This window comes from Heliangelus exortis, chromosome 7 (genome assembly GCF_036169615.1).
Source record: "Heliangelus exortis chromosome 7, bHelExo1.hap1, whole genome shotgun sequence".
Lineage (NCBI taxonomy): Eukaryota > Metazoa > Chordata > Aves > Apodiformes > Trochilidae > Heliangelus > Heliangelus exortis.
Window position 1 is genome coordinate 31,524,871 of NC_092428.1, and position 24,116 is coordinate 31,548,986.

Sequence of the window (24,116 nt, forward strand, 5' to 3'; positions counted from 1 at the left end):
CTTTTTACACAGCACATTACCAGGTGTCAAAGGACCTAGGAATGGTCTCTCTTACAAAAATCTCATGGCATCAGTCACATTACCATGTGTGAAATGTTCAGGGCTTTAAGTTTTCAGCATTAACCCCTTCTTTAGAAATACAAGAGGGAAGAACATCTCCCCCCAGAGGAGGATGGTGAATAAATCACCTTTAGTATTTGTAAATCTTTTTCTGAATCTGTAATGGAGATTGAACATAAAGGTCAAAAGGGCACATGAAGCCAATTAGAGAGGATTCTTTGGGCTTTTGCTACCTAGACACCAGCTTCATTTGATCCGCTCAGCAGGGATTCAGAGAAGAAACAAGCAGTTTAGGCCTTGAAAGGAAATTATCAACAGAATATCTTTAAAAAGATACACTAGATACACTCCACTGGCCAGTTCCACCTGCATGAAGAGTGAAGACCATAGGTGTCAGTGCCCCTAACCAGGCAGGTTTCAAATCAAATATTGATACAAATGTAGATAAAAAATCTGGCCACTTCATTCAAATAAAGGCTTTTGTTCAGACAGTCCTAAGTTCCTCCATCACTTTCAAAACGTTTGGTTTTTTTTTCCCTCAAGTCTGCACATCTCAACTTCTTAAACTAAAAGACATCTTTCCTGAAAAGTGTGTAATGTGCAACTAATTCATTAGTTAACCTATCTTTTATAAAAAGAGGCAGGATATTGTGCATCCTGCCCTTTTATGCATTCAATAACAAGATTGCACCATGACTGTCAACTGCAAATTCCTTTGCAATGCAGAGTAATTGTGTAGCATCCAACAGAAAGCACTGCAAAAGCTCTCCATGGCCAGCAACAGACTTTACAGCAAACATTTTCAGTGGGAAAATGTGTGAGTGATCTGAGTAAATGAGACCTATTTGTATTTACATGAATAAAATATAGAGGACAATGGATTCATTAAACTGGACACCAAATGTGGGCAGTTGTTTAGATTTCAGTCACCCCCTTCTTACCTGGAACATAAAATTTTCTTTTGCAAGAACTGTGGCTAGGGAAGTCCATTCCTCTTGAAGTTACAAGTTAGAGTTGGAAATTTATGAAAATGCACTTATCCTTTATCTTTGTTTCAGAAATCTTTGTTTCTTTGTTCAGAAATAAGGAAACAAAAACCTGACAGTGAAGATCATTTGTGACTATGCTGACAAAAAAAAAAAAAAAAAAAAAAAAAAAAAAGAAAAGAAAAAAGAAAAAAGAAACAAAATTTTAGGTTGAATTCAATTAAAAATTTTAATGACTAAATGACATTGATAGTTTGAAAAAATGAATGGATAACATATATTGAAAATGAGATTACAAGCATAACTGTAGGAAACTGATGTTAATTCTGTGTTGCAGCATCTTACAGAAGGTTAAACTTCAGCATCCCCGTGGAGTGCAAGATACCATCTTTGTACTAATGCTCTTCCACCCTTAGTCTTTTGTCAGGATAAAAGAAGTTGCAATAAACTGGTAAGTAAGATGCTTTACATTCTCAGAGGGAAAATGGGATATAACTGTTGTGAAGTGTGCTGACTGAAGGTGAGAGTCTCAGCTCATCAATCTTCTTCTCTTTGGAATGGGAAAAAAAATGTAAATAGTCACTCACAAAAATAGAATTTAAAAAAATAAAAACTCCTTTTTTTTTTTTTTTAGCACTGTATTTCTGGCATTAAATTTACATATTATGTCCTTTTCCATAAAAAAGCATCATCAAAAAGAACTTGTGCCAGTTTTGTATTAAAAGGCCTATAGAAATCTTTTAAAATTGCCTTTGTGGTTGGTAGCATAGGTCCCAGACTTCTGTCTTCAGGTCGTCTCGTGTTTGAGGCAGGACTCTTGGTAATGAGAGCTTCCTGTTTCTCACTTAGTGGCCCTGTGGAAAAATAGAATATTATCTTAAAATCCTTTCATCAGAAATGCCCCTGCTAAAGAAGACAAATGAGTAACGTGGAAGGTTTGCCAAGGGAAGAAAAATGGAATTTGTGTTAGCAGCGATGATGTTTCAGAATATTGAATCCATGCTTGGATTAGTAAAATAAATCACTGGTAGTAAATATGGAAAGAACATGTTTTGATATGCTTTGCTTTCAGATTAATTAATCATCTCTACAACAAGAAACATCAACCATTTCTGGAGGGGAAAAAAAAAAAAACTTGTTTTCAGAAAACAACTCTGAGATTGAGTACAACATCCTGTCTGGTTTGGAGCTGCAATTATTTTATACTCTTATTTCATTTTATGGTGTGAGTTCTTTCATGCCTGGTAGAAACTCCACAACTCTCCCTCATGGAAGCCTTTTCTGTGTGTTTTTGGGGTTGGGATTGAAGTGGTGCACAGGTACAGTGATGCCCCTACTCCAGCCCTTGACAACCCTTTGCAGCAAGGCAAAAACCCACAGGCTTTTCCAGCATAACCCATGTTCAGGAAGAAGATGCCAAGCTCTTCATCTGTTCAGTCTGCTCCATGCAAACTTTCTCATCCTCTAGAGCAGGGTTTGGACCAGCCAGACTATTTTCCAGCCACGTTTTCATCCTCTTGCTGCTCTCAAATCAAACACTGGGCAGCATTTGTCTGCCACCCTTTCTCCAAGGATGAACAAGAGATGCATTCACATTAACCAACACAGCAAAACCACAGTTTCCTCCTTCTCCCCAGCTGGAAACCCAACATTTCTTCATGCTTAAGCTGAGATTCTGGGTTGGCCAACCTGGCAGCAAGATGCACTTCAAGTTGTTTAAACTCTGTGGTGTAGCTCTTGCACCTATGTAAACCCATGGCAAACAAGTCTTGAATGCCTGGAGAAGCAGGACTGGCTTCTGTATGATAAAACACATCCCTACATTCTCAATGGTTTGATCTTTTTTTTTTTTGTATACTCTTATTAAGACCTTCTAACACTAATCTTTCTATCAGAAGGTGGGAATTTTAATTTCACTTGACTCCAGGCGACAAGATTAATGCATCCTTCAAGGAAGTTTCCCAAGTTTCTGGTTTTGTCTCTTAATACAGCAAAAATGACCTAGAAGAAGGATAATCATGTTTTTCTGCAAGTGTCTCAAAACAGCCAGAAGGCACCTACCCAGCTCCAGGAACTGGAACACCATGTGCATGGTGTATTTCACACTTGATGCATGATCCTCCAGGCGAAGAACAAGGATTTGATCTTTGTCAAAAACTGTCAGCCAGTCCAAAAGATACACAACGTAGAGCCCGACCTGCAATCTTACCTGTAAGCACACATACAAGAAAAAAACCACCCAAAAATAAACATTAATTCAGTTTAAAGCTGTCTAGGATTAACAAACTAACACTTGTTTCTGTCTCCTGGACAAAAATACCAAATTTTTGAGGAATCATGGAAAGGCAGTAGCTGAACATTTTTTCATCTTCCTGATTTTTAGTGCAGCTTAAGGAAAACTTTGCAAACAGCCATTCTGCTGGTTAGAGGTGCATTTACAGCTTAAGCCACAGTCTGATTGACTCCTACATGGACTCTACCCTATGCAGAAGGATGCTTGGCCATCTCCCCTTCCTGCTGCTCCATACTTGGGATGATCCAACTTTCATGGACACATGGACACCTTTCAGCCCCTGGATGAACAGCACTGGAAGGGCAGATGCTCAGCCCTGCTGCCTCCTCCAGGGACTAAAGCTGCTTATTTCCCCTTGGTTATCAGCTGTACCAGGTCATGCTGCCATGTTCAGTGTCAGGAATTAGGGGTATTTGCTTTATCCTCTGACTGCAATCATTAAAAGCAGATCCAAACTGCAGCAGCAGTGCCTCCAAGCCACTGTTCATGGTTTCATCTTTGGGGCATGCAATGAGAGCACCAGACTCTCTTAAGACCAGTGATGTGAAGAACCAGTTTTTCAGCCTGTCCTGACCTAGTCTCTGTTTTTCTTCCCTCCTCAATTTTACATAACAAGTTGAAACATAAAAAGGGGAATCTGGTGTGCTTAAAAGTCCAGCCTCCAACTGTGCTTATAAATATTTTTCTGAATGCCTTCAGGGTCAGAAGAGAGAAACATGAAACCCAAGTCATAAGCATCTTTCATAAAAGAGATTTAAAGTCTTCAAATCCCATTATCACAGAAGTCAGATAAATAATCTCCCTATTGACACTGACTTGTGTGACCTACACGGATACCTAAACTCCAGTAAAATGAGCTGTATTTTGAATTATTGCTCAGCGTGGTGCAGTCACACAATTAACAGAATGACCTCACTGTGGAAAATAACCCTTATTTTTTGCAGTACATAGCAAACCACACACACACCAGACTGCAGCAACTTGGCTGAAGAAGGAGCTATAAAAGCCCAGGGAGGAGGACGCTGAGCATCTGTGTTTTGTTGGGAACACCTGCCTGTGGCTCTTTGGAAAGAGGCAACTTCTGCTCATTTCCAGAAGTCTCTTCTTCAGAGAGCTGCCTCAGACAACAAAGGACTCATCAAATCACAGAATTGTTTGGGTTAGAAAAGACTTTAAGAACATCCAGTCCAACCACTAACCCAGCAGTGCCAAGGCCACCACTGCCCCATGGCCCTCAGCATCTCCACAGCTTTGAGATCCCTCCAGGCATGGGGACTCCACCACTGCAGCCTGGGCCACGGCTTGACAACCCTTTTTGGGGAAGAAATTGCTCCTAATATCCAATCTAAACCTCCTCTGCCACAACTTGAGGCCAGTCCCCCAATATCCATCTTCTAGTGAGGGGCCCAAGACTGACCACAGGATTTGAGTGGGGTTCTGGTTGTGCACCCTGAGGATGAAGGGAAGAGGAAAAACTTTTCCTGGTTTTCTCCCCACACTGGAAAAAAAGCATTTATGGAAGCAGATGGCTTGGAGAGCCCTGGGATACTGCCCAGCAGCAGCTTGGGGCTGCAGAGGTGCTGGAGGCCATCATCTAAGACCAGCACCTCCTGCCAAGATAAGCAAGAGAATTGTCTTGTTTGCCCTACAAGCCTGTGCAATAGACTTTTATGGTTATTTTATCAAGTGGAAGAGGCAATAACTTCACCCTGGAGACAAAAGAAGGAATTATTCCCTCTAAGTCCTTCAGAGTCTGAGGCAAATAAAACAGGATTGAAAGGCAAACTGGCCAGATGTGATACTTCAAGTCTGTCTCTCCCATATTATTCTCCCCTCTTAAACAAATTTTGAAGGCAGTTCAACACTAAAAAAAACGTGAATTTTGGAATTCTGAGCCTGTAATAACTTACCCATTACCCTGCCAACACTTTCTGTGCTTCCCTTTATCATTTCCTGACGTGCACAATTTTAAAAGAAAGCAAAACAAAACCAAACACACACGCACAAAAAAAGCACAAAGGTTTTATCTAGTTATTGGAAACGTTTTCTTGTGAAAGAATACAGAATTTATTCTGATTTGGAGGCAATTTCACAAAGGTCTTGCCCAAGAGCTACTTTCTGGAGCGATCTGCACGAATCTTACACGTTTAACCTTAATCTTCCCTAAATGTGCTGTCCACACCCTTGCACAATAGAGAGGCTGTGTTCTTGCTGCTGGCATTCACCAGGGAACAGACCCAGGAGGCAGCTGAGCCAGTACATCAGCTTTTACATGCTCATACATATATATTTATACCACCTGCTTTACAAATTAAAAGGGCGAAAGTTTTCTTTCTCGCCGCTTATTTACCCAGGATTCGATAAAACCTTGAGCCAAGGGAGCACAAAGGAAGGAAGGAAGGAATCAAGTGTTCTTGGAAATACCTACAGGCATGGCATTGTTCAGGGTGTTGTTGTAGACACAGGCTCGTAGGGAAGAATCCAGCACACAGTTTTCAAACAGCTGCAGGGACTCGGCCACTTTTTCATGAAAATCTTCCACGGATTTATTGGCGCTCGCAAAGTACAGATAATCAGAGTACAGCCTGCAAACAAGAGGTGGGTGGGGGGAAGAAAGAAGATTTATTTCCATTACTTGCATCAAGGGAAAGGAGAAGGAAAAATGTATTGGGAAACAATGCCCACTTTTAGAGACACTGAATCATCGTGGTTGGGAAGGGCCTTTAAGATCATCAAGACCAAACCTCAGTCTTCCACCACCCTTAATCACTAAATCACCTCCTACTACCCTTAACCACTAAATCATCTCCCAAGGCACCACAACTACTCATTTTTTTTAAATCTCCAGTGATGGCAACTCCACCAGCTCCCTGAACAACGTGCTCCAATGCTTCACTATTCTTTAGGTGAAGAAATGTTTCCTAATATCCAGTCTGAACCTCCCCTGGTGCAGCCTGAACCCATTTCCTCTGATCCTATCAGTAGTCACTGGGAAAAGGGGCAAACCCCAACCTCACTACAGCCTCCTTTCAGGTATTTGTAGAGGGAAATAAGGTCTCCCCTCAACCTCTTCTTCTCCAGGCTGAACAGCCCCAGCTCCTCCAGCCTCTCCATGTAAAAACTGTTCTTTTAATGGGTTAATATCCACTCCATGAAGCTGCTAAACATCCACCTTGCTTTCAAGGTCAGCATCCCTTGGGAACCTGACCCTAAGTAAAGATTCAAGACAATATTTTCTCCCAAAGGCATGTATATCACTTTAACTTTGTGTTTGAAGAGTAGAACTGGTCTGAGCTGACACTGGTGCCCCCCATATTGGGTGCTCCCCACTGCCATGGATGGAAAGAGTCCTCATCTCAAAAGCTTCAAAAACTACAGAGGAATGGGACGGGTCAGAAGATGATTTTTACATGATCCCCAACCTGGCTACCATCAAGAGTAGGAAAGAGTCCAGATTTCCTTGGGGTTTTTCAAAAAGCTCAGCCTCCAATCTGACATCGAATTTCCACCAAAACCTTCAAAACATTCCACTTTTAGTTTTTTTGTTTTTTAAGTTGAAATACTGCAGCCAGGTGAATGGTGGATGTTTGTGCTACAGTCTGGAGTGCTGCCTTCCCCAAGCACCCCCACCTCTATTTTGAGGACACATTTTACAATTGCTTAAAAAGATTATTTAAATTCAAAACTTCAAACCTCTTTGGGTGTGTGGGGTTTGAAACAACCCAAAATATACAGGCAAGTAAAATATCTACTTTAGCATTAATCCTTGAAACCTCGATGAAACTTCTTCAAGATGAACATGGTTCAAAGAGACAAGGGAAATGCTGTGACATGGCATAAATATTAGAGTTGCTGAACATAATATTTTAACATTCTTTCACATTTAAGCTTAGGATCTCTGAGGAGAACCCAACAGTATTTGAGGCAGGATTTGAGACAATTTTGTAACAGTTGAGAAGGAGTCACTTCCCCCAGTGTTTCTGCAGCACAATTACACCTCCATAGCACCCACTTCTCAAAATTCCAGCTATTTTTTTCAGCCTCTTTCAACCAAAACCCAAACCAAAGCAACAGGTGTCTAAGAAATGACCTAAAAAAAGAAAAATCAATTTATTTAGGTCTCATTTTATTGCTGCAGTAATCACTGCTTTTGTGTTGCACTTACTCTATTTCTTTTTTTTAACTTCCCTCGATTTCCACAGGTACTTAACAATCTATCATTTAATTTAGAAAGTTTAGGCCCTAGTCCAGCACAGCACTTAAGCACAGGAATAGCCCCTCTGCACTCATTATTTATGTCAGTGTTTTGCAAGACCTGGATTTGAATTCCCATCTGAAACAACGAAGACTCTGTTGGTTTAGAAAGGAAGAAAGGGACGTGTTTATTGCTGGATGCTTTTAATTCAATTATAAATACATAATTTTAGAAGAAAAAAATCACAGCAAACTACGGAAGATGAGGTAGAGACACCCAATACTCTCCATAGGAGACACCAACTAAAGGAGCACTGATTTGCATGGCATTCCCAGTGGCAGGGATGCTCACATGCTCCTTAAAACCTCATCACAACCTATTATGCCAAAACACACAGAACAAAACCCCCCGTCAGCTCTCATCATGAGCCAAGTAACTCTGGCCAGTGCCACATGAACATTTGTTTTTATCCAAGAGAGCAGAGTGAATGAAATTATTATAGAAAGATATTTTTTTCTTGCATACTTCACCAGTGTGATCCTTGCTTACCTTTCAACGGGGTCTCTCAGCATGATGATGAGTTTGGCATTTGGTTGGAAGGCATGGAGAAAATCCTGGATTAAGAAGGGAGGTTCTCCTTCACTGCTGTTGTCATAGAAGAAAATCCAAGCATTATTGTCCCACATTGTCGATGCACTGGCCTCCCCTGGAAATGAATAATAAAAAAAATATCTCTGCTAGTAACCCAGTTCATTCTCAGTACGGGAGTAGAAATGGGCTGAATTTTGAACCAATGGAGATTGTTGAAAATTGACCCTATTCATTTCAACATACCTTGGTTCTTGCAAATAGAACTGGTTCATAGAATCCCAGACTGGTTTGGGTTGGAAGGGATCTTAAAGCTCAACCATTCCCACCCCCCTGCCATGGTCAGGGGCACCTCCCACAGCCCAGGGTGCTCCAAGCCCCATCCAACCTGGGCTGAGACACTGCCAGGGATGGGGCAGCCACAGCTTCTCTGGGAAACCTGGCACAGGGGCTCAGCACCCTCACAGGGAAGAATTTCTTCCTAATATCCAATCTTAATCCCCCCTCTTCCATTTTAGAACTATTCCCCCCCCTTCTCCTCTTGCTCCATGCCCATGGGTTCATGCTGCCCAGAGCCACTGCCCTGTGCCTTTGAGAACTTTGTGGTGATTAAAGCAGTTTTTATGGATTTCTACCCAAAATATTACTGTCCACTAACCACAGTGCTTCCCATTAGTGGTTAACACATGTAAATATATTTGATCTGGGCTGGAAGGGACTGCTCAGGGGTTTGGCTGACCCTGCAGCCTGGAGGCAGGAGCTGCTTGCTCCTGCCATGCTCTCTGCAGAGCTCCAAGGGTTGGTTTTAATGCTCCTCACCTCAGAGAAGTCACTTGCTAACAAATTGTACCACTTGACACTAACTAAAGGAAAAAAAAAATGTGAAAAGCACCACTCCAGCAGCTCAAAAGTGTTAAGAACAGAAAGAGAGTCAGTGAGCACATGGAAGATGTGTTTTTTTTATTTAAATGCTCTAAGCAGCAGAATTGTGTTGCTGTGGTTTGAAATATCCCTTTTTGAGAATTAGCTGTTGCCAGAGCTTTTCTATGTAGCTACAATTATTCATGCAGATTAAGCCAAATATAAGAAATTACTAAATATTAAACAAAAGAAGAAGTCTGTGGAATAAATCAAGCATTTGGTTAAATGCCTCATTCTGATATCCTTAATTTCTGAAGAAGCTTAATCTGAAAGTAATGCTACAGGGAGAAACACTATCAGTAAAGTCTCAGCACAGGGTGTGTGATGCTTCAGCTGCTAAATAAATGATCTGGTGTGATGTTTTGAATTGTTTCATCTTCCCTGTCCTTTTTAACTGCCATTCTGTGGCACACTACTGTTTAATAAAACATATACAGAAGATTTGTGGAAACTTCCACTCTTTGACAGTCTAGTGAGAGCTAATTCTTCTTAATGATGTTTTTTTTAATCAAAAGAAATGAGATGAAAAACCAATAATGTTGGAGATTTATTGACTTGCACATGATCTCTCGTTTTTTTTCAATCTCCTGGGAAAGTCTTCTAAAGATTTAAATATGGCCAAAACATGGCATGAAAAGGTTACTGGCTCCAAACTTCAGTTTCACATAATGTGATTCATTAGTAAAGTCTGGGAGTTGATAGGAATCACATTAATCTTCTCTCATGTTCACTTTGCCCCTTTTCAGAAAAAAGGAGATATGATCCACTGAGAAAAGCTGGGTGTCCACCAGAGCATTGATTTTTCCCTCTGTTCACATATGTGCTATCAGAACTGTGCCAGCCCAGTGCATTTACACTGAAACAGGCAGAATCTCTTGAAATCAGAGCAGAACCCTCCCCAGACATTGCTTCACCTGGATCAGCTCCCACCCCCCAGAATCTCAGGAATAAGGGAGGACCACAGGCACGTGGCCAAATCCTGCAGAACCTTTGAGAGGGGCTCAAGGTGCTGCTCTAATGCAGTTGGTCCAGGGTTTCAAGAAGGCAAATCTGACCAAAACAAGATGACTGCCAAAGAATTAAGCTTAGAGGGGGAAAAATTGCAAACATAATTCTGGTCTCTCCTGACTTTTATCATTTTAATTTCCTGAAGCAGCCAAAAATACTCCTGACAATATGACAGTGTTCCTTTCCAGTTTATAACAGAGATTAAATAACTGCAAAGAGAATGAGCCATAATAAACATCAGATAAATTAATCACTGCTACAGTGATTATGTCAAATTACTGCAGTGCAACCAAGAAGAGAGAAAAAGAAAAACCCAACAAATTATTTTTATGGACTTAAAGAACACGTAAATTACTAAATTGGCTAAAAATTAAGTGTATAACCTCTTTATTCAGTCATTAATGGATTAAGATCATACTGTGTTTTCCCAAGACATTCCTCTGAATTTCTCCACAAATAAACAAGACCTGCTCAGGAAGCCTCAGGCTAGAACAAAGTTGTCTTCTTTGGTTCATCTCTAAGCAGATGTTTGGTTTCTTGGGAAAATGCAATTACTCCCCACTAAGAATAAGATCCAGAGAAGCTTAACTTTTCAAAATAATGTAACATGATGAACTACTGAAATGTTTATGGTTTTAATTTCATTTTTCCTTCTAGTCATCTCAAACAAGCAAATGGAGTGTTCCTAGCAAACCTGATATTTATACAGAATCATTTCAGCCCAGCTAGCTTTGTTTTGTTGTGTTGGTTGTTTTTTTACCCAGGTCATAAAAGACTGGCTTAATGAGTAGAACAATCCAGGACTTTTCCTGTAAACTTATTAGGAAAAGCAAACAGAACCTTGATGAAACAAGAAATGAGACTACAGGAAAAAAACTCAAAGTGAACTCTACAAAAAAGCTGTAACAGGAGTAATCAAAGATGAACGTTGCCAATTAGATTAGGGAACTTAATTAGCAGAAGCACTTCACCCATGAAAGGACAGAAGATATAATTGTAAGGAGGAGGAAAATCTACAGATGTCCTTGATGGCAACATTTCTCAAGACCACATCTTGCAAATTTTGCTCAATGTTGAATATTTAATGAAGCAAATAATAGTCTTAAAGGGAGGCTGGAGAAGTATTGAACAAATGTGACTGTAGCCAAGCTTCTGGTTTAAACAGCCTCAAACATCTACACCATTTCATCCAGCCAACAATAGGTTGAATTTTTTTTTGTTAGAATGAAACATTAAAAAAAAGTTATTCTGAGGTTATTCCCCCTGAGAGCACGCAGCAAAAATCTTTTTCTCTATTTTCTGTAGAAAAATGACTTCAGGTCTACTTGAAAAGTTTCTTTTTGAGCAGGGAAATGCCTCTTGAATTTGCAAACTTGCAGAAAGAAGTTTGAAGGAGTCAGTAAAGTCATCCTCACTTTTTTTTTTTTTTTTTTTTTTTTTTTTTTTTTTTTTTTTTTTTTTTCCGTAGAATCATAGAATGGTTTGATTTAGAAGGAACCTTACAGGTCATCTTGCTCCAAGCTCCTGCATGGTCAGGGACACCTCCCACAGCCCAGGTTGCTCCAAGCCCCATCCAACCTGGGCTGAGACACTGCCAGGGATGGGGCAGCCACAGCTTCTCTGGGAAACCCATGCCAGGGTCTCTCTTTTTTTAAAAAAGATTTAATTACATTAAATGCTGATGTCCAAACATTTATGGCTTGCTCAGGTCTTTTCTAAAGCTAATCACAACTTTTTCACTAAACAACTAACCACCCTCCTGAGAAAGAACTTCTGTACCATCCCTGCTCACCAGAGAAAACCAATCTCAGGAGCTCTGTGCCATGAACCATTCAAACCTGGGGAAACAACCTCCTCTTGCCTCAGCTACAAAATCTGCCCACCTGGAGCTACAAGAGCCCCATTTCAGAGGCTGTGGTTGCCCTACCAATGATGATGTTGTTCGTCTTGCCACGTTCTCTGACCCCTTCACTCTGCAGCACCCCCTGAATCTGATGAGCTGCTAAATCAAAGAGATCCAGGTAATCCTCCACTGGGTAACGCTCATGAAACCCATCCCGCAGGCGGATGATCCCTGAAAGCAGTGAAAAGAGAGAAAATAAACCCATGGTTAACAATAATAACAACAACATCAGGGCAAAGTTAATTGCAGCTGTAAAGCAAAATGGCTTCACTGGCATGGCTGGAGCTGAGCCAGCTAAGAGCAGCCCAAAATTAGACCAACAAAGTGAGCCCTCAGATAAAAGTGTCAATAATGAAGCAGGGGAGATGCCAGGTACTGCACAATTAAGCTGTTAGCTTCACAGAGATAGGGAATACCTGAAGTGTTCTGGTTTATGGCTCCTGTGTGAATAGCCTGCATTTGTTTGCTTCTCAATTTTGGAATTAATATTAAAAGAGCAGATTCTGCATTATTTTTTTTACCTACAGAAATTGAAGTCGTCTTGGCCTCCCACTAAATCCACTGTATTGAGGTTCTGATGCCAGATATGCAAATCAGCAGGCACTTATCAAAATCAGAAAAGTGGGAAATTATTGATGGTTTTATCTTTCACAAGTACAGCAACAAAGCTCCATGATAGCATCTTCTTCTTCTCCCTTTCTTCCCTACACCTCAGGCTGTGCTCATTACCACCCTCTCCCTGCTTTTCTCAGCATCTCAGGCCATAATTTTGATTTTTATACTCCTTTTTCCACTCTTCTTTCCCAATCTAGTCTCACTTCATTTTTCCATCCACAGTTCACATGCTCCTCTTTGCATCCTTGCTTCTCACCATACCACAAGTTTCTCAAGCAGGCAGAGGTCAGGGACCACAGCAGGAAAACAAGAGAATAGGAGCAAAACTGAGCATGGAGCAGGACCTCTCAGCTCTCCCTTTCCTGTTCCCACAAGGGAAATAATCATCAATTAAGTTTTAATGAGGATAGGAGAAAGCTCAGCAGTGTATTTTGAGTTGTTTGGAGGGGCTGAAAAGTACATGCATGGTGCTGCAGCCTGCCTTGGGTTTTTGCCACCCCACTTATGGGAAGAGACATTGTGGCCAAGAGCCAGGAAAGGGAGACAGTCAAACTGGGACAAAGTCCTGTAGAGCATCAACCATCCCAGAAGAACTGGAAAGTGGTGATTTGTGAAACGGGGCATCCCCAGGAGGGCTGTTTAGCTTCAGCTGAAATTAGTCAGTCTCATAAAAAAATCCACTGAATCATAAACAAAGAGACTTTCTTCTCCAGATAAATGTTATAAACTGAACCAAGCTCATAGCCAGGAGCCTTGGAGTCATACCCATTAGAAGGGAAGCTAACAGTTTCACTTGCTAGTCTACTTGTCATATTACACTTTTCCATTATTTCTTTTTTTTTCTTGTTTTTTAAAAATAAATAATGCACCATCTCAAGGTTTAACCCCAAAACTTCATGAAACAAAATCAAACTGGAACCTCCTGAGCACCCATCACCCTCCTTGCTCAGAATGATTAACTCCAGTGGTTGCAAGGTAAGCCAACAAAGAGCAAATCCATTTTATTTAAAAATAAATAATGCACCTTCTCAAGGTTTAACCCCAAAACTTCACGAAACAAAATCAAGCTGGAACCTCCTGAGCACCCATCACCCTGCTTGCTCAGAGTGATTGACTCCGGTGGTTGCAAGGAAAGCCAATAAAGAGCAAATCCATTTTATTAAAAAAAAAAAAAAAAAAAAAAAAAAAAAAATGCATCTTCTCAAGGTTTAACCCCAAAACTTTATGAAACAAAAGCAAGCTGGAACCTCCTGAGCACCCATCACCCTGCTTGCTCACAACGATTGACTCTGGCGGTTGCAGGGTAAGCCCATAAAGAGCAAATCCATAAACTCCACCCCAAAGATACCCAAGAAACATCAAATTTTAACAGAGCCAACTCTCCTGGACACCAGGGGACAACTCTACTCACCAAACCTTTTTCTTGTCCACCAGTGTGGCTCCTTGATTGCTGAGAAGCGAACATCAGGGTGCAGCCTGAGGCGGTCGTACAGGTCCGTGGTCCCACACTTGGGTTGCCCAATGATGTAGAAATGGGGGAGACAACGTAAACGGTAGTGTTTGTCCTGGAAATGGTACAAGTGGTTCCAAAATACCTTCCTGAGGTAATCAAAGATGATTCGGAAGCGTTTGGAATAGAGTGCATAGGAGTTTGTTGCATAAGGGTCTGTGGTGGCGTTTCCCCGGTACTCTTCGTACCAACAAGGGTTCTTGCTATTTGGAAGGAATTTGTTAGGAATTACTGAAAACATCTGCAACACAAAGAACAACAATTTCAGTCAAGGCAGCACGAAAATAAAATTGACAGTTCTACTTCTCTAGCTTGGCACAGTAAAAGAACTCTTAGAGAAACACTATGTGGGCATTTTAAGCCTTGTTTTTTAGCTCCAGAGTCATAGGATTACAGAATGGTTTGGGTTGGAAGGGATTTTATAGATCACCAACTGAACCTATTTATTCTTATGACCCTGGAACCAGATCTTGTACAATTGGTTGGACCGGGAGGAGGAGTACATTTTGAAATCCTTTAAGGACAGAAAGGACCTCAATAATCCCCTAAATCCCCTCTAATTTTTTAAGTCAAACATGTAATACCCAAATTAAATTATCCTCCAGTTTTTAACTCTGAAATACGAGGTTTGCAATGGCTGGACTTGCAGGAATTTTCACACTGGTAATCAGGTCTTAAAAAGGCTCCTTTCTTATTTACCACTTAAGGTGACTGGCAAGTGGCAGCTGCATGAGACAACATAAAAATTCAATGAGACTGTAAAGCTGCCAGAAGACTGCCTGATTTTTTGATTCAGATGTCAAGAACATTTCTGTAACTCATCTATTCTGCCCAGGACTCATAGGGGTGGGATCTACAGCATCAACTTAAATCAGGAGGCTCTAGGTGGTGTAAACCACTATAGGAACATCCGAGCACTTTTATCTTGGCAAAAAGATGGGCCCCAAAGTCCTGAAATCAATAAGTACACAGCAGTTTCAGATACATTTAAATTCATACTCACATGTGGCTCTTGTTTCCTCAGCTCTGCTAAATCTGGGCGCTGCCTTGTTACAAACTCTATCTTTGAAGTAATAGTGTCAATAATTAATTTAATGCTTGGATAATCCTTTACGTATGAAATATTCATTTTAGAAGGCTGGTAATGGTCTTTCAAGTCACTAAGGCTTTCATTGTCCATTAAGCTTGGATTGCTAATAAAAGCTCCATAATGGAAGGGAGATGGTATTAACAACAAGCCATGCTTGGCTCCAGTTAGGATGTATGATGCCATCACCAGAGTCATTATGATCAACCCAAATATTAAGCTGCATAGCTTTCCCTTCCTCAGGCAGAAAAATCCATTCCAGCTTTCGCTGGGATCAGTCCTTACTTCCAGAACTGCCAACAACTTCATCTGCTTGCTGTCGGTGTACAAAGGCACCTGATTTGCTCCTTTGCAACCAGGACACTTCTGGTTCTTACCACTGGGTCCACAGCATCTGAAGCAGTGTCTGTGCAAGTCATTTGGTAATAAATGTATGCAGCAATTAATGCAATATCTCATATTACTGCTGTTAAACTCCTGTATTAATGAGCCAAGCACAGCCATCAAAATGTTGCTGAAACATAGGAGTCATCTTCTGTAAGGCTGGAATTATTTAATTCCTTGAAGGATCCTACAACTGCTCAGCAATGCAAAAGGACAGGTTCAAATCAGGAGAGTTAAAAGCACTCAAATAGTTAAAAATGCCATATCAAGAAAAAAATAAAAAAAATCCCAGAACCAACATGGAAAACCAGAGGTGCTGTGGATGTGGTTTCAAGAATTTGGCTCAGTAAGAGGAATGTGTTGAAGTAAAAAGCAGCTATGGAGCTGGCTCAAGTTTTTCCCATTGAAGAAAAGGAGAAGGAAGAAAAACTGTTACGTAGCTTGGTAATATGCAAAAGATAAAAATAACTCATTGTCCTCTGAGTTATGCTGGAACAGGCAAATATGGGTAGAAACTCCCATGTGTCCTCAAAACAAGTGGGTTCCACACCAAACTGCTGCTGGTGGAAGCTTCATCTTCCCAGAGGTGCTTTCAAAGATTTGCATTGTCCAACCTAAAGAAAAAAGAAAAATAGATAGACAGACAGACATAAAATTCATCTTCATTCAAAGCCTTCATTCAAAACCTACCACAACAAATTTCACAACTGTACGTGGAAGATGTCATCTATTTGCTGTGTACATTAACTACATTAATTTTGATATTAAACCCAGGGAATATTTGCTTTCATGTTCACAGTGAGCTGTCCTTCCTTTACCATCACCCATCTGTTGACATGAACATGCAGTTGATGCTACCACAGGTAACATCACCCCCTTCCCTCAGCTGCTCACCACCCACCCAACACATCTTCAGCTGCTCTTTGAAGATGGCAAGTTTTTGGGGACAGTGTTCAGTAACACAGGTTTAAGTATTCCCAAGTATTCCCCCTCTATCTGTGGCCTGAAAGTAGCTGTCCTGGTAGTTAAGAGAACCCAAGGCAATTACAAGAGTCTCCTCTCAAGCATGAGATAAAAATCCAAAAAAACAAAATCCCCCAAACCCACAAGTAAAACCTTCAGGGAATTGAAAGGATTAAATAAAGGGCATGAGCAAAACTTGTGACAGGATCTCTGGCTCCTGGATCCAATTCTTCTGAGATGAGAGCAGCCACCTGTGACTCCCTGCAAAGCCACCAAGAGCCTTTCAGCTCTACTGAGCCAAACATGTTTTCAAAACAGCACTAAAAACAGCCAGACATGTTACTTAAATGGACAATCAGTGCTGCAGCTTCAAGACAGGACTCTGGATCCAGCAGATCCTCTTAATGATGTGTATTTTGGTATGGGAGGGATGATGTAGAAGCAGATGTCCCTTTGCTACCACGAGCAGCACCTTGAGCACTCCCGGGTCCTGTGGAGGTCTCTGTGTCCACACAGACCAGAGGCTGAAGCACCTTGCTGCACAGGGTAGGTGCCATCCTCCTTGAAACACTTCAACACCACGGTTGCTTGCAGCCAAAAAGTGACCAGAACTGTTTTAATGTCAAGCTTTGGTCTTGCTTTGGCCCATATCTGGCTTGTCACAAACAGTCATGATGTAAACACCTTGAATTGAAAATACAAAAGATGTCTCTTGAATCAATTATTTTTTCTTTCTTTCTCTTCCTGTTTGGTTGCAACATTCTGTCAATTAACATATGTTTACCTCACCGTATGCCTGACAGACACCTAAAAGATAAGATTGCTTATCAGGTCGCCTCCTGGTGAAGACAAAAGACAGTAAGAGTAGCAGGACACCCAAAAAGACAAAAAGCTAAGGATGACTCATCTCCGGGAAGTCTGGAAATCTGTGTGTATCAGGGACTTATGCAAAAAAGGGACCCCTCTTCTTTTTTGCTGTATAAAAACCCTAGGAAAAAAGGAGAAGCGGCGGCTTTCCTCTAGACCCCCCCTCTCGGCACTTGGGCTTCAGCTACGGGACAGAGAAGCGGCAGGAGCGACAGACCCTGCGCACCCGACCACAGCCAGAGGCCAGGGCCGGCAGACGGTGGTAACATCTTAATTACTCCCTCCTTCTTTTCTCTCCTTAACGACTCTTCTCTCCAAAGTAACTAATTGTATAAATCCTAAATAAATCCTTGTAACTTGTTTAAATCATAAAGCTGGTTATTTTTGGAAATTCATGCGTGGTCTGTGAGTAGTGGCTGAATTTTCCTCGCAATCAAAATATAAATAATAACTCGGATCTTAACAAGTCATCAACTTGGAGATGGGCTTAAAGTATCTTTATGCATAGTTCCTCTAGAATTTCTGTTTTCCTGGTCTGCCACAACCCACTTTTTTCCACAGACCACCCCAGTATGAACCTGAATAGTTCAGCTATAAGCAGTTTTAACCACGCTGTGATGAAGAGGTCCAATATTACCTCTAAAGAAAAGAAAAAGGATTGTCCTTTATGTGCAGGACTGATGAAGGACAACCAGACTCCAGAGGAACATAAACCACTGTGTATATAAAACAAGTTGGGAGAATTGAGAAGCCTGACATCTCTATCTGAACAGAATAATAACTTTTGCACAGACTATGGATAATGAGATGCCAATTAATCAAACTATTTTTCAGATGAATTTAACCTTTTTTATAATTAACTTTGCTAGACCAGAGGTCATTGCTTTATGGGGTATCTAAGCCTCCAACATTCACTTTTACCACTTAAAATACATTTCCATTCATCACCATAACTGAAATATGGAATAGGAGAGATGTTTGATAAGTCACACAAAAAATTAGTGTGTTATCAAAGTAACACACACAAAAAACCAGCACTGTTTGAATTCCCATACAGGTGCAATTCTTGTTAAATTAAACCTCACTAACCACATATGACTTTTCTTTTCTCATTCCTTTACTAGTGGGTCCCTCCTCTGGACCCACACTGGTTGCTGCTTCTCTACGAAATCCCATCTAAAAAACTCAACTTTTCTTTTTAATTCTTGAGAAATATTGATCAAACTCTATTTGGAACTCCTGACTCATTCCAACAGAAGTGTCCATGTCAGATGGGGCAGCCACTTCAGCTCCTGGTTTGCACATCAACCTTTGAGCTGGGTATTTTATGAGACAAAGAGCTTTGAGAAACTTATTTGTATTCTTGTTGTTTCTCCTACCTAGTAATCTCACATATTGGAGAATTTCTGCAATCAGAGTCAGCAGGCTGCATCTCCAGGGCTCAACAACAATTACTTAGATAATTACTGAACAAAAGCATTTGCAAAACACCTTTCTGCAACAAAAAGTTCATTTCCTCAATGAGTTTATTCTACCAGTCAGATGAGGCAGACAGAAATTGTAGCATGAGCATTACTGACTGTGTGAAAGGGACAGAAATCAGGGTAAGACTTGTCCCTGAGATCAGTCTTTAAAACATCTTTAAAGAAATGAGCCTGAGTTTGACAGAGGTCTGAATGATGCAGAGACTGAATCAGAGACAGAAGTGCAATATCAGAACCAGAAAGTTTATGCTTCTTATACAGAAAATATTCTCCTGCTGAAGGAATGTCCAAAAGAAAAAGAGAAGCTATGGAAAGGAGCCAAGATTTAAAGCAGGGAATGGTTGGTTCTACCACCACCAGTGTCCTAAATGCTGGAGAGGAAGAGGATGAGGAAGAGGGGACCTGATGAGAAGTGAGCAGTGTCCCCTCTGCAAGGCAACATTCCAGGCAGCAATGAACAAAAGCTTTCAAAAAGGCAGGAGTCAGGAGGAGACTAAAGTTCTGCCAGGATAGATTTGGACATCATCCATAAAAGAAAGCATGAAAACTGAGAGAATCTCCCCCCAAGAGGATGGAATCTCCCCATCCAAGAGATGGAGTTGAGAATCATCCAAGAGAATCTCCCCATCCAAGAGGATGGAGCTGAGGGCCATGGTAACAGAAGATAACAAGGAGGTGAAAATAAGCACCATATAAAAATTACGAATAATAAAAAAAGAGGCTTCAGGTTACAGAGGGAGCTCTCCAAAGCTCTGGTAAGCAGAAGTTACCCTGCAGCAACACTTCATTAAAGTAATCATGTGCTACATGTATTTGTTTTTTGTCTAATTCTTCCACCCTGAACTCCTCCACTTTGACACCCAGCAAATATCTCAATATTGTCCCAGACTCTCCAGCTCCTTCCTGTTTATTTTTAGAGAGACCAGTTACTGTGAACTACCTATTTGAAAGAAAAATAAATCCATTTTCTTTCCCAATCCTCCTCTCTCACAGACCTGAAACTTGCCCAATAATTCTGACTGAGCAGAGTTATTGGAGACAGTCTTGCAGGATCAATTCAAGACTTGTGTATTTGACATTAATTCTCAATTTTTAAAAAGAGCCATCAGAGACACATTAATGGATACAGGGTGCAGGGGCTTAGGAAAACCACATAAGCTTCTCAGTCCTATTTTATGTCCACTGCTGTGTTAATAAAATGAAGAGGAATTTATTGAGCACTTCCCAGATGCAGACACTGAGTGAACTCCAGCACCAAGATTACAAACTCAAGACAAAATCACATTAAATACATCTTTGACAGATGAGGAAAATGCTCATACAAAAGCTGATACAAGGAAAAAGAAAAGAAAAAACCAACAATAAAAAACCAAAATATACTAAATATGCTTAGGCATCATCAGTTTGATTCCCCACCATGGGCCAATATAGCATTTAATACAACAGAGCAGTTGATTTGATTTTTAATAACTGCCAGTTGCAGACATCCCACTTTACATAATTTCCCACTGTCAGGTTCATGTAATAAAAAAAAAACAAAAACAAAATACAACAAAAAAACCCCAAAAAACCAACAACCCTCATAAACACATAAAAGTCAGGACATAATCCCCCACTGCCAAGAAGGTTTTAACAAAAGTTCATTCCCCAACCATTTCACCATGGAATGAAGGATGTCCAGCAGCAAGCCAGGATCTTTCCCACATTATCATTTTGTTTCTCCCAGCTGACATTTCCAGCAGTCAGAACCTCAGACACACTTCACTTTTTTTTTTTTTTTTTTTTTTTTTTTTGTATTTCATTATAGAAAGCAGAAGGATGTGAGCTGCAGACAGAATGAAGGTTATGAGATTGGAGCTGGTACTAAAGCATTTATGTCTGTTTATATTACAGCTGCAAAACTGCTGTGGGTTCACTGGCAGAACATTACCCTCTTTACACAACAAGCAGAGTCTTTGTGTATTCTTGAATAATGTAGCATGTAATTTCCTCTTGTTGCAATGAATGGTGAATTATTTATGCTCCTGTCTATAAGGTATTTGTCTGCTGGCCAGACATGCAGCCCAGCTCTAACCATGCAGCACACACCAACACCAACCTTTCCAAGCTCCTTGGCCAAAAGCAAGCTTCCTCCCCAAAATAAGGCTCTTTGGGAAGCTCACTGAGTGGGAAGCATGGATATAAGAGGTGACACACGATGGGAGGGGGGATAAAATTAAAAGTTATCTTAGATTTCAACGTACTCCTGCTGAAACCAAGGAGACCTGCAGGATGGCTTCAGACTGAGGCATGCCCTGAAAAATATATTTACATGTAACACAGAACTTGATAGCAAACAGGTAAGAACTTTTTTTTCATGCTAGTTTGCCTGTGCAATTCTTTCTCTATCTAAACAGAGGGTCTGCTGGGTATGAGGGATGCAGGATGCTGGCAGGGAACACCTGAGAGAGCCACAAAGCAACCAGCACGAGGCAGAGCTGGAGCCTCACAACTATTGTATAAATACAATATCCTCTGTGTCCTGGTCATTGCTGGATGGGAAGATAAAAATGAATAATAAAAAAATGAATTCCACCAAAAAAAAAAAAAAATCAAAAAAACAAGCAACCACGTAAGATTTTTCATCATTCACACATTTTTGCTTACTATGTAGAAAACATTTGAGATTCTGTTGAAATTTGGCCATGTCCTGGCTCCTCCTGTTATTCCACAGGGTTGGAATTTGCCTTCACCAAGTGATGTGCTCATGGCTGGGTTACACTGAACACCTTCAGTCCAACACTTTTCTTGGGGAAGTTTCCTTTGATTTTGAGAATTTTTTTTTAATAAATGTTTCATAAATATTTCTCCTTTCTCTTCAAGGACTGTAAGTGAAGACTGCAATCAAAACTGCTATGAAAAGAAATTGCTTTCATATGCTCAGCAATACAACTAAAATTCTCCTCTATGAATAAATTGAAAGAGATAGAACAGGTTTTACACACACACATTTACATGTCTGACCTATTGTCCAGATCACCAACCTTAATATTTAATGCGCTTTCTTTTCTTCATTATTCTTTAAAATAGAGATATACCAAACTTTTGCTAGCAGCCTAAAGGCTAAATTTTGGATCAGCCTTGTTACTTTTAATCACATTCAGCCTTTTCCTCCTGCCCCATGAGCACGTGGCCTGCTGTAAACTGATGAGCAACACCCTTCAGGTACCCCAGGAACACATTTCTCAGCTTGGTGTGTTGCTGCTCCTCTGTTTGATGTCAGAGGAGCTCCAGCACTCCATTTCCTCACTTCACACATTGTAATTAAAATGTGGGACTCACTGGGGCCAAAAGCCTGGGTGTGTTTGAAAGACATCAGACAATTAATGGAGAAGAAATCACTGCCTGCTAGGCTCAATTCCCAGATGCTAGGAAGGAAAAAAAAAAAAAATCTTAATACATCTATTAATACCTGTTCTTGCACTCTTTCACTGAGTATTTATTTCCTGGCCATGGCCAGAGGCAGGAGGAAGGGACAGAGGTAACTGTGGCACTTGAGGGTTTAAGTTGTGACCCTCCTGCTGGGCTGGGCATGGCCTGGAAATATGGATGTGGAAGACAAGTTAGAAAATAACCCAGCAACTCCCAGGATAAAGCCCAGCCAAAGGGTGCCCCTCAGCTACAACCCCCTCAGAGAGGCTCTGCAGCCTCACAAAACACATTTTCTTTCCTTTTTTCCTATTCCCACTCATGGAAGGCAGCACATCAAGAATTTGTGTGTTGATGTGCTTAATAGAGCTGAGAAAAATGGTGTCTCTCGTTTTTTTTTTTTTTTTTTTTTTTTTCCCCTAAGGAATCTATTAATTCACAGCAAGGGTACCAGGACTATAACTGTTAACATGTGGGAACACAAGAGCACTTCATGTTCTTGTTCTGTTGTTTCCTTCTTATGGGAAGACCTTCAGCTGGTGGGATGTCTGGTGCTTCCCCACATGATGAGAACCATTTGGACCACAAGAAGATATTTCAGCTGAAGCAAGACCCAAGGCAGACATGTGGAACATCTCCTCTGCAGTGGGTACCCCTCACCCCCCTTCTTCTTTCTTAAAATGAAAGTTACAGAGGCTATAAAAATAGGGATAAGCACCTTTAGCAAAAATAAAAATAATTAAAAAGGATTAAGCAAAAGGGAGTACTGCTGGATCTCATCTGGTCAGCAGCTTCTGGAGGAGCACATGGCTCCTAATTTAATTATATCTAATGCCATTCGTTGAGTAACAGCCCAGTGGTTTCATCCAGTCTCCTAATTGTGTTCACTAATCATGGGTAAATATTCATACCTTCTAAGTGCCTTCCCTGTCAAATCAGGAAGATTTGTTTAACACAAGTTCTCAGTTTGTGCTGCTAATGGGTTTTGTGGTTGGTTTTTCTTTTTTTTTTTGTTTTGTTTTTAATTTCAGAGCAAAGCTGATCCCACAGCCTCCATGAACACTCCAGAAATTAACTTCCCTTTGGACTATTTCACTCTCAAGAGTTCCCATGAAGCCAGGGCTGGCATTTGCCACCAAAGGAGCTGTAGGGCTGCACATGAGCATCCCCTGACAAACTTCCCATGACTCCTGTGAAGGGGAATGGGAACATGAAAGGCAGAGTGAGGCTGGCAGAGTAAAACCTTCATTAAATTTTCATATTAAGAATTAAAAACCAAACCACAAAACAGACAATGTTTAATAGCAGTGCAGCCTAACCATGTAATTTCTCTGCCATTCTTCCATCACCCACTGCAACATGGGCCATGGGGAAAAATTTATCACAGGAGCTCTTTAGCCTCTGCAAACTGCATTTATGATTTCCAAACACATTAAAAAAACCTGAAAACTTAGAGATACTTCTGAGCTATCAAGCCTGCTGGAAAGGGTAAGGATTAAACCAGCCTAGAGACTGCACAATGATTTTACTACCTCAGAAGAAGCTGAAGCATTGGTACACGTGTGGTGAAGGATTTGTACAGCATGGGGAACTTCATCCTGATAGTGGGCAAGTTGTGCTGCTTTCATAAATAGGTAGTACAAGTCAAAAAACCTGACTTAAAGTAAAAAAAAAAATAAAAATAAAACAAGCTCAGGAAAGAAGATGAACAATTGGAGATTTTCTCTCTCCTGCTTCTCATACACATTTGGCTCCCCAGGTTAACATTTTTTGAAATAAACTTCCTCTGAATTGATCTCTATTTAACTCAGAGAAAACAGCAAGCTGCTAAGGAGAAGATACAT

General features: G+C 40.7%; 1 protein-coding gene across 2 annotated transcripts in view; it reads right to left on the minus strand.

Annotated features, from left to right (window-relative positions):
* Positions 1–1,249: 1,249 nt before the first annotated feature.
* CHST15 (carbohydrate sulfotransferase 15) overlaps positions 1,250–24,116 on the minus strand; it is a 43,271-nt gene continuing 20,404 nt past the window's right edge. The window contains exons 2-8 of one of the 2 annotated variants that reach the window (XM_071749647.1): positions 15,083–16,164; positions 13,981–14,320; positions 11,979–12,125; positions 8,084–8,240; positions 5,768–5,924; positions 3,108–3,255; positions 1,250–1,900 (exon numbers count right to left, since the gene is read on the minus strand). In XM_071749647.1, coding sequence (XP_071605748.1) covers positions 1,710–1,900; positions 3,108–3,255; positions 5,768–5,924; positions 8,084–8,240; positions 11,979–12,125; positions 13,981–14,320; positions 15,083–15,670 — 1,728 coding nt within the window. In that variant the 5' untranslated portion in view covers positions 15,671–16,164 and the 3' untranslated portion in view covers positions 1,250–1,709. Of the gene's footprint in view, positions 1,901–3,107; positions 3,256–3,481; positions 3,620–5,767; positions 5,925–8,083; positions 8,241–11,978; positions 12,126–13,980; positions 14,321–15,082; positions 16,165–24,116 lie in introns of those variants that run through there. The other variant, XM_071749646.1, reaches the window with a different exon arrangement.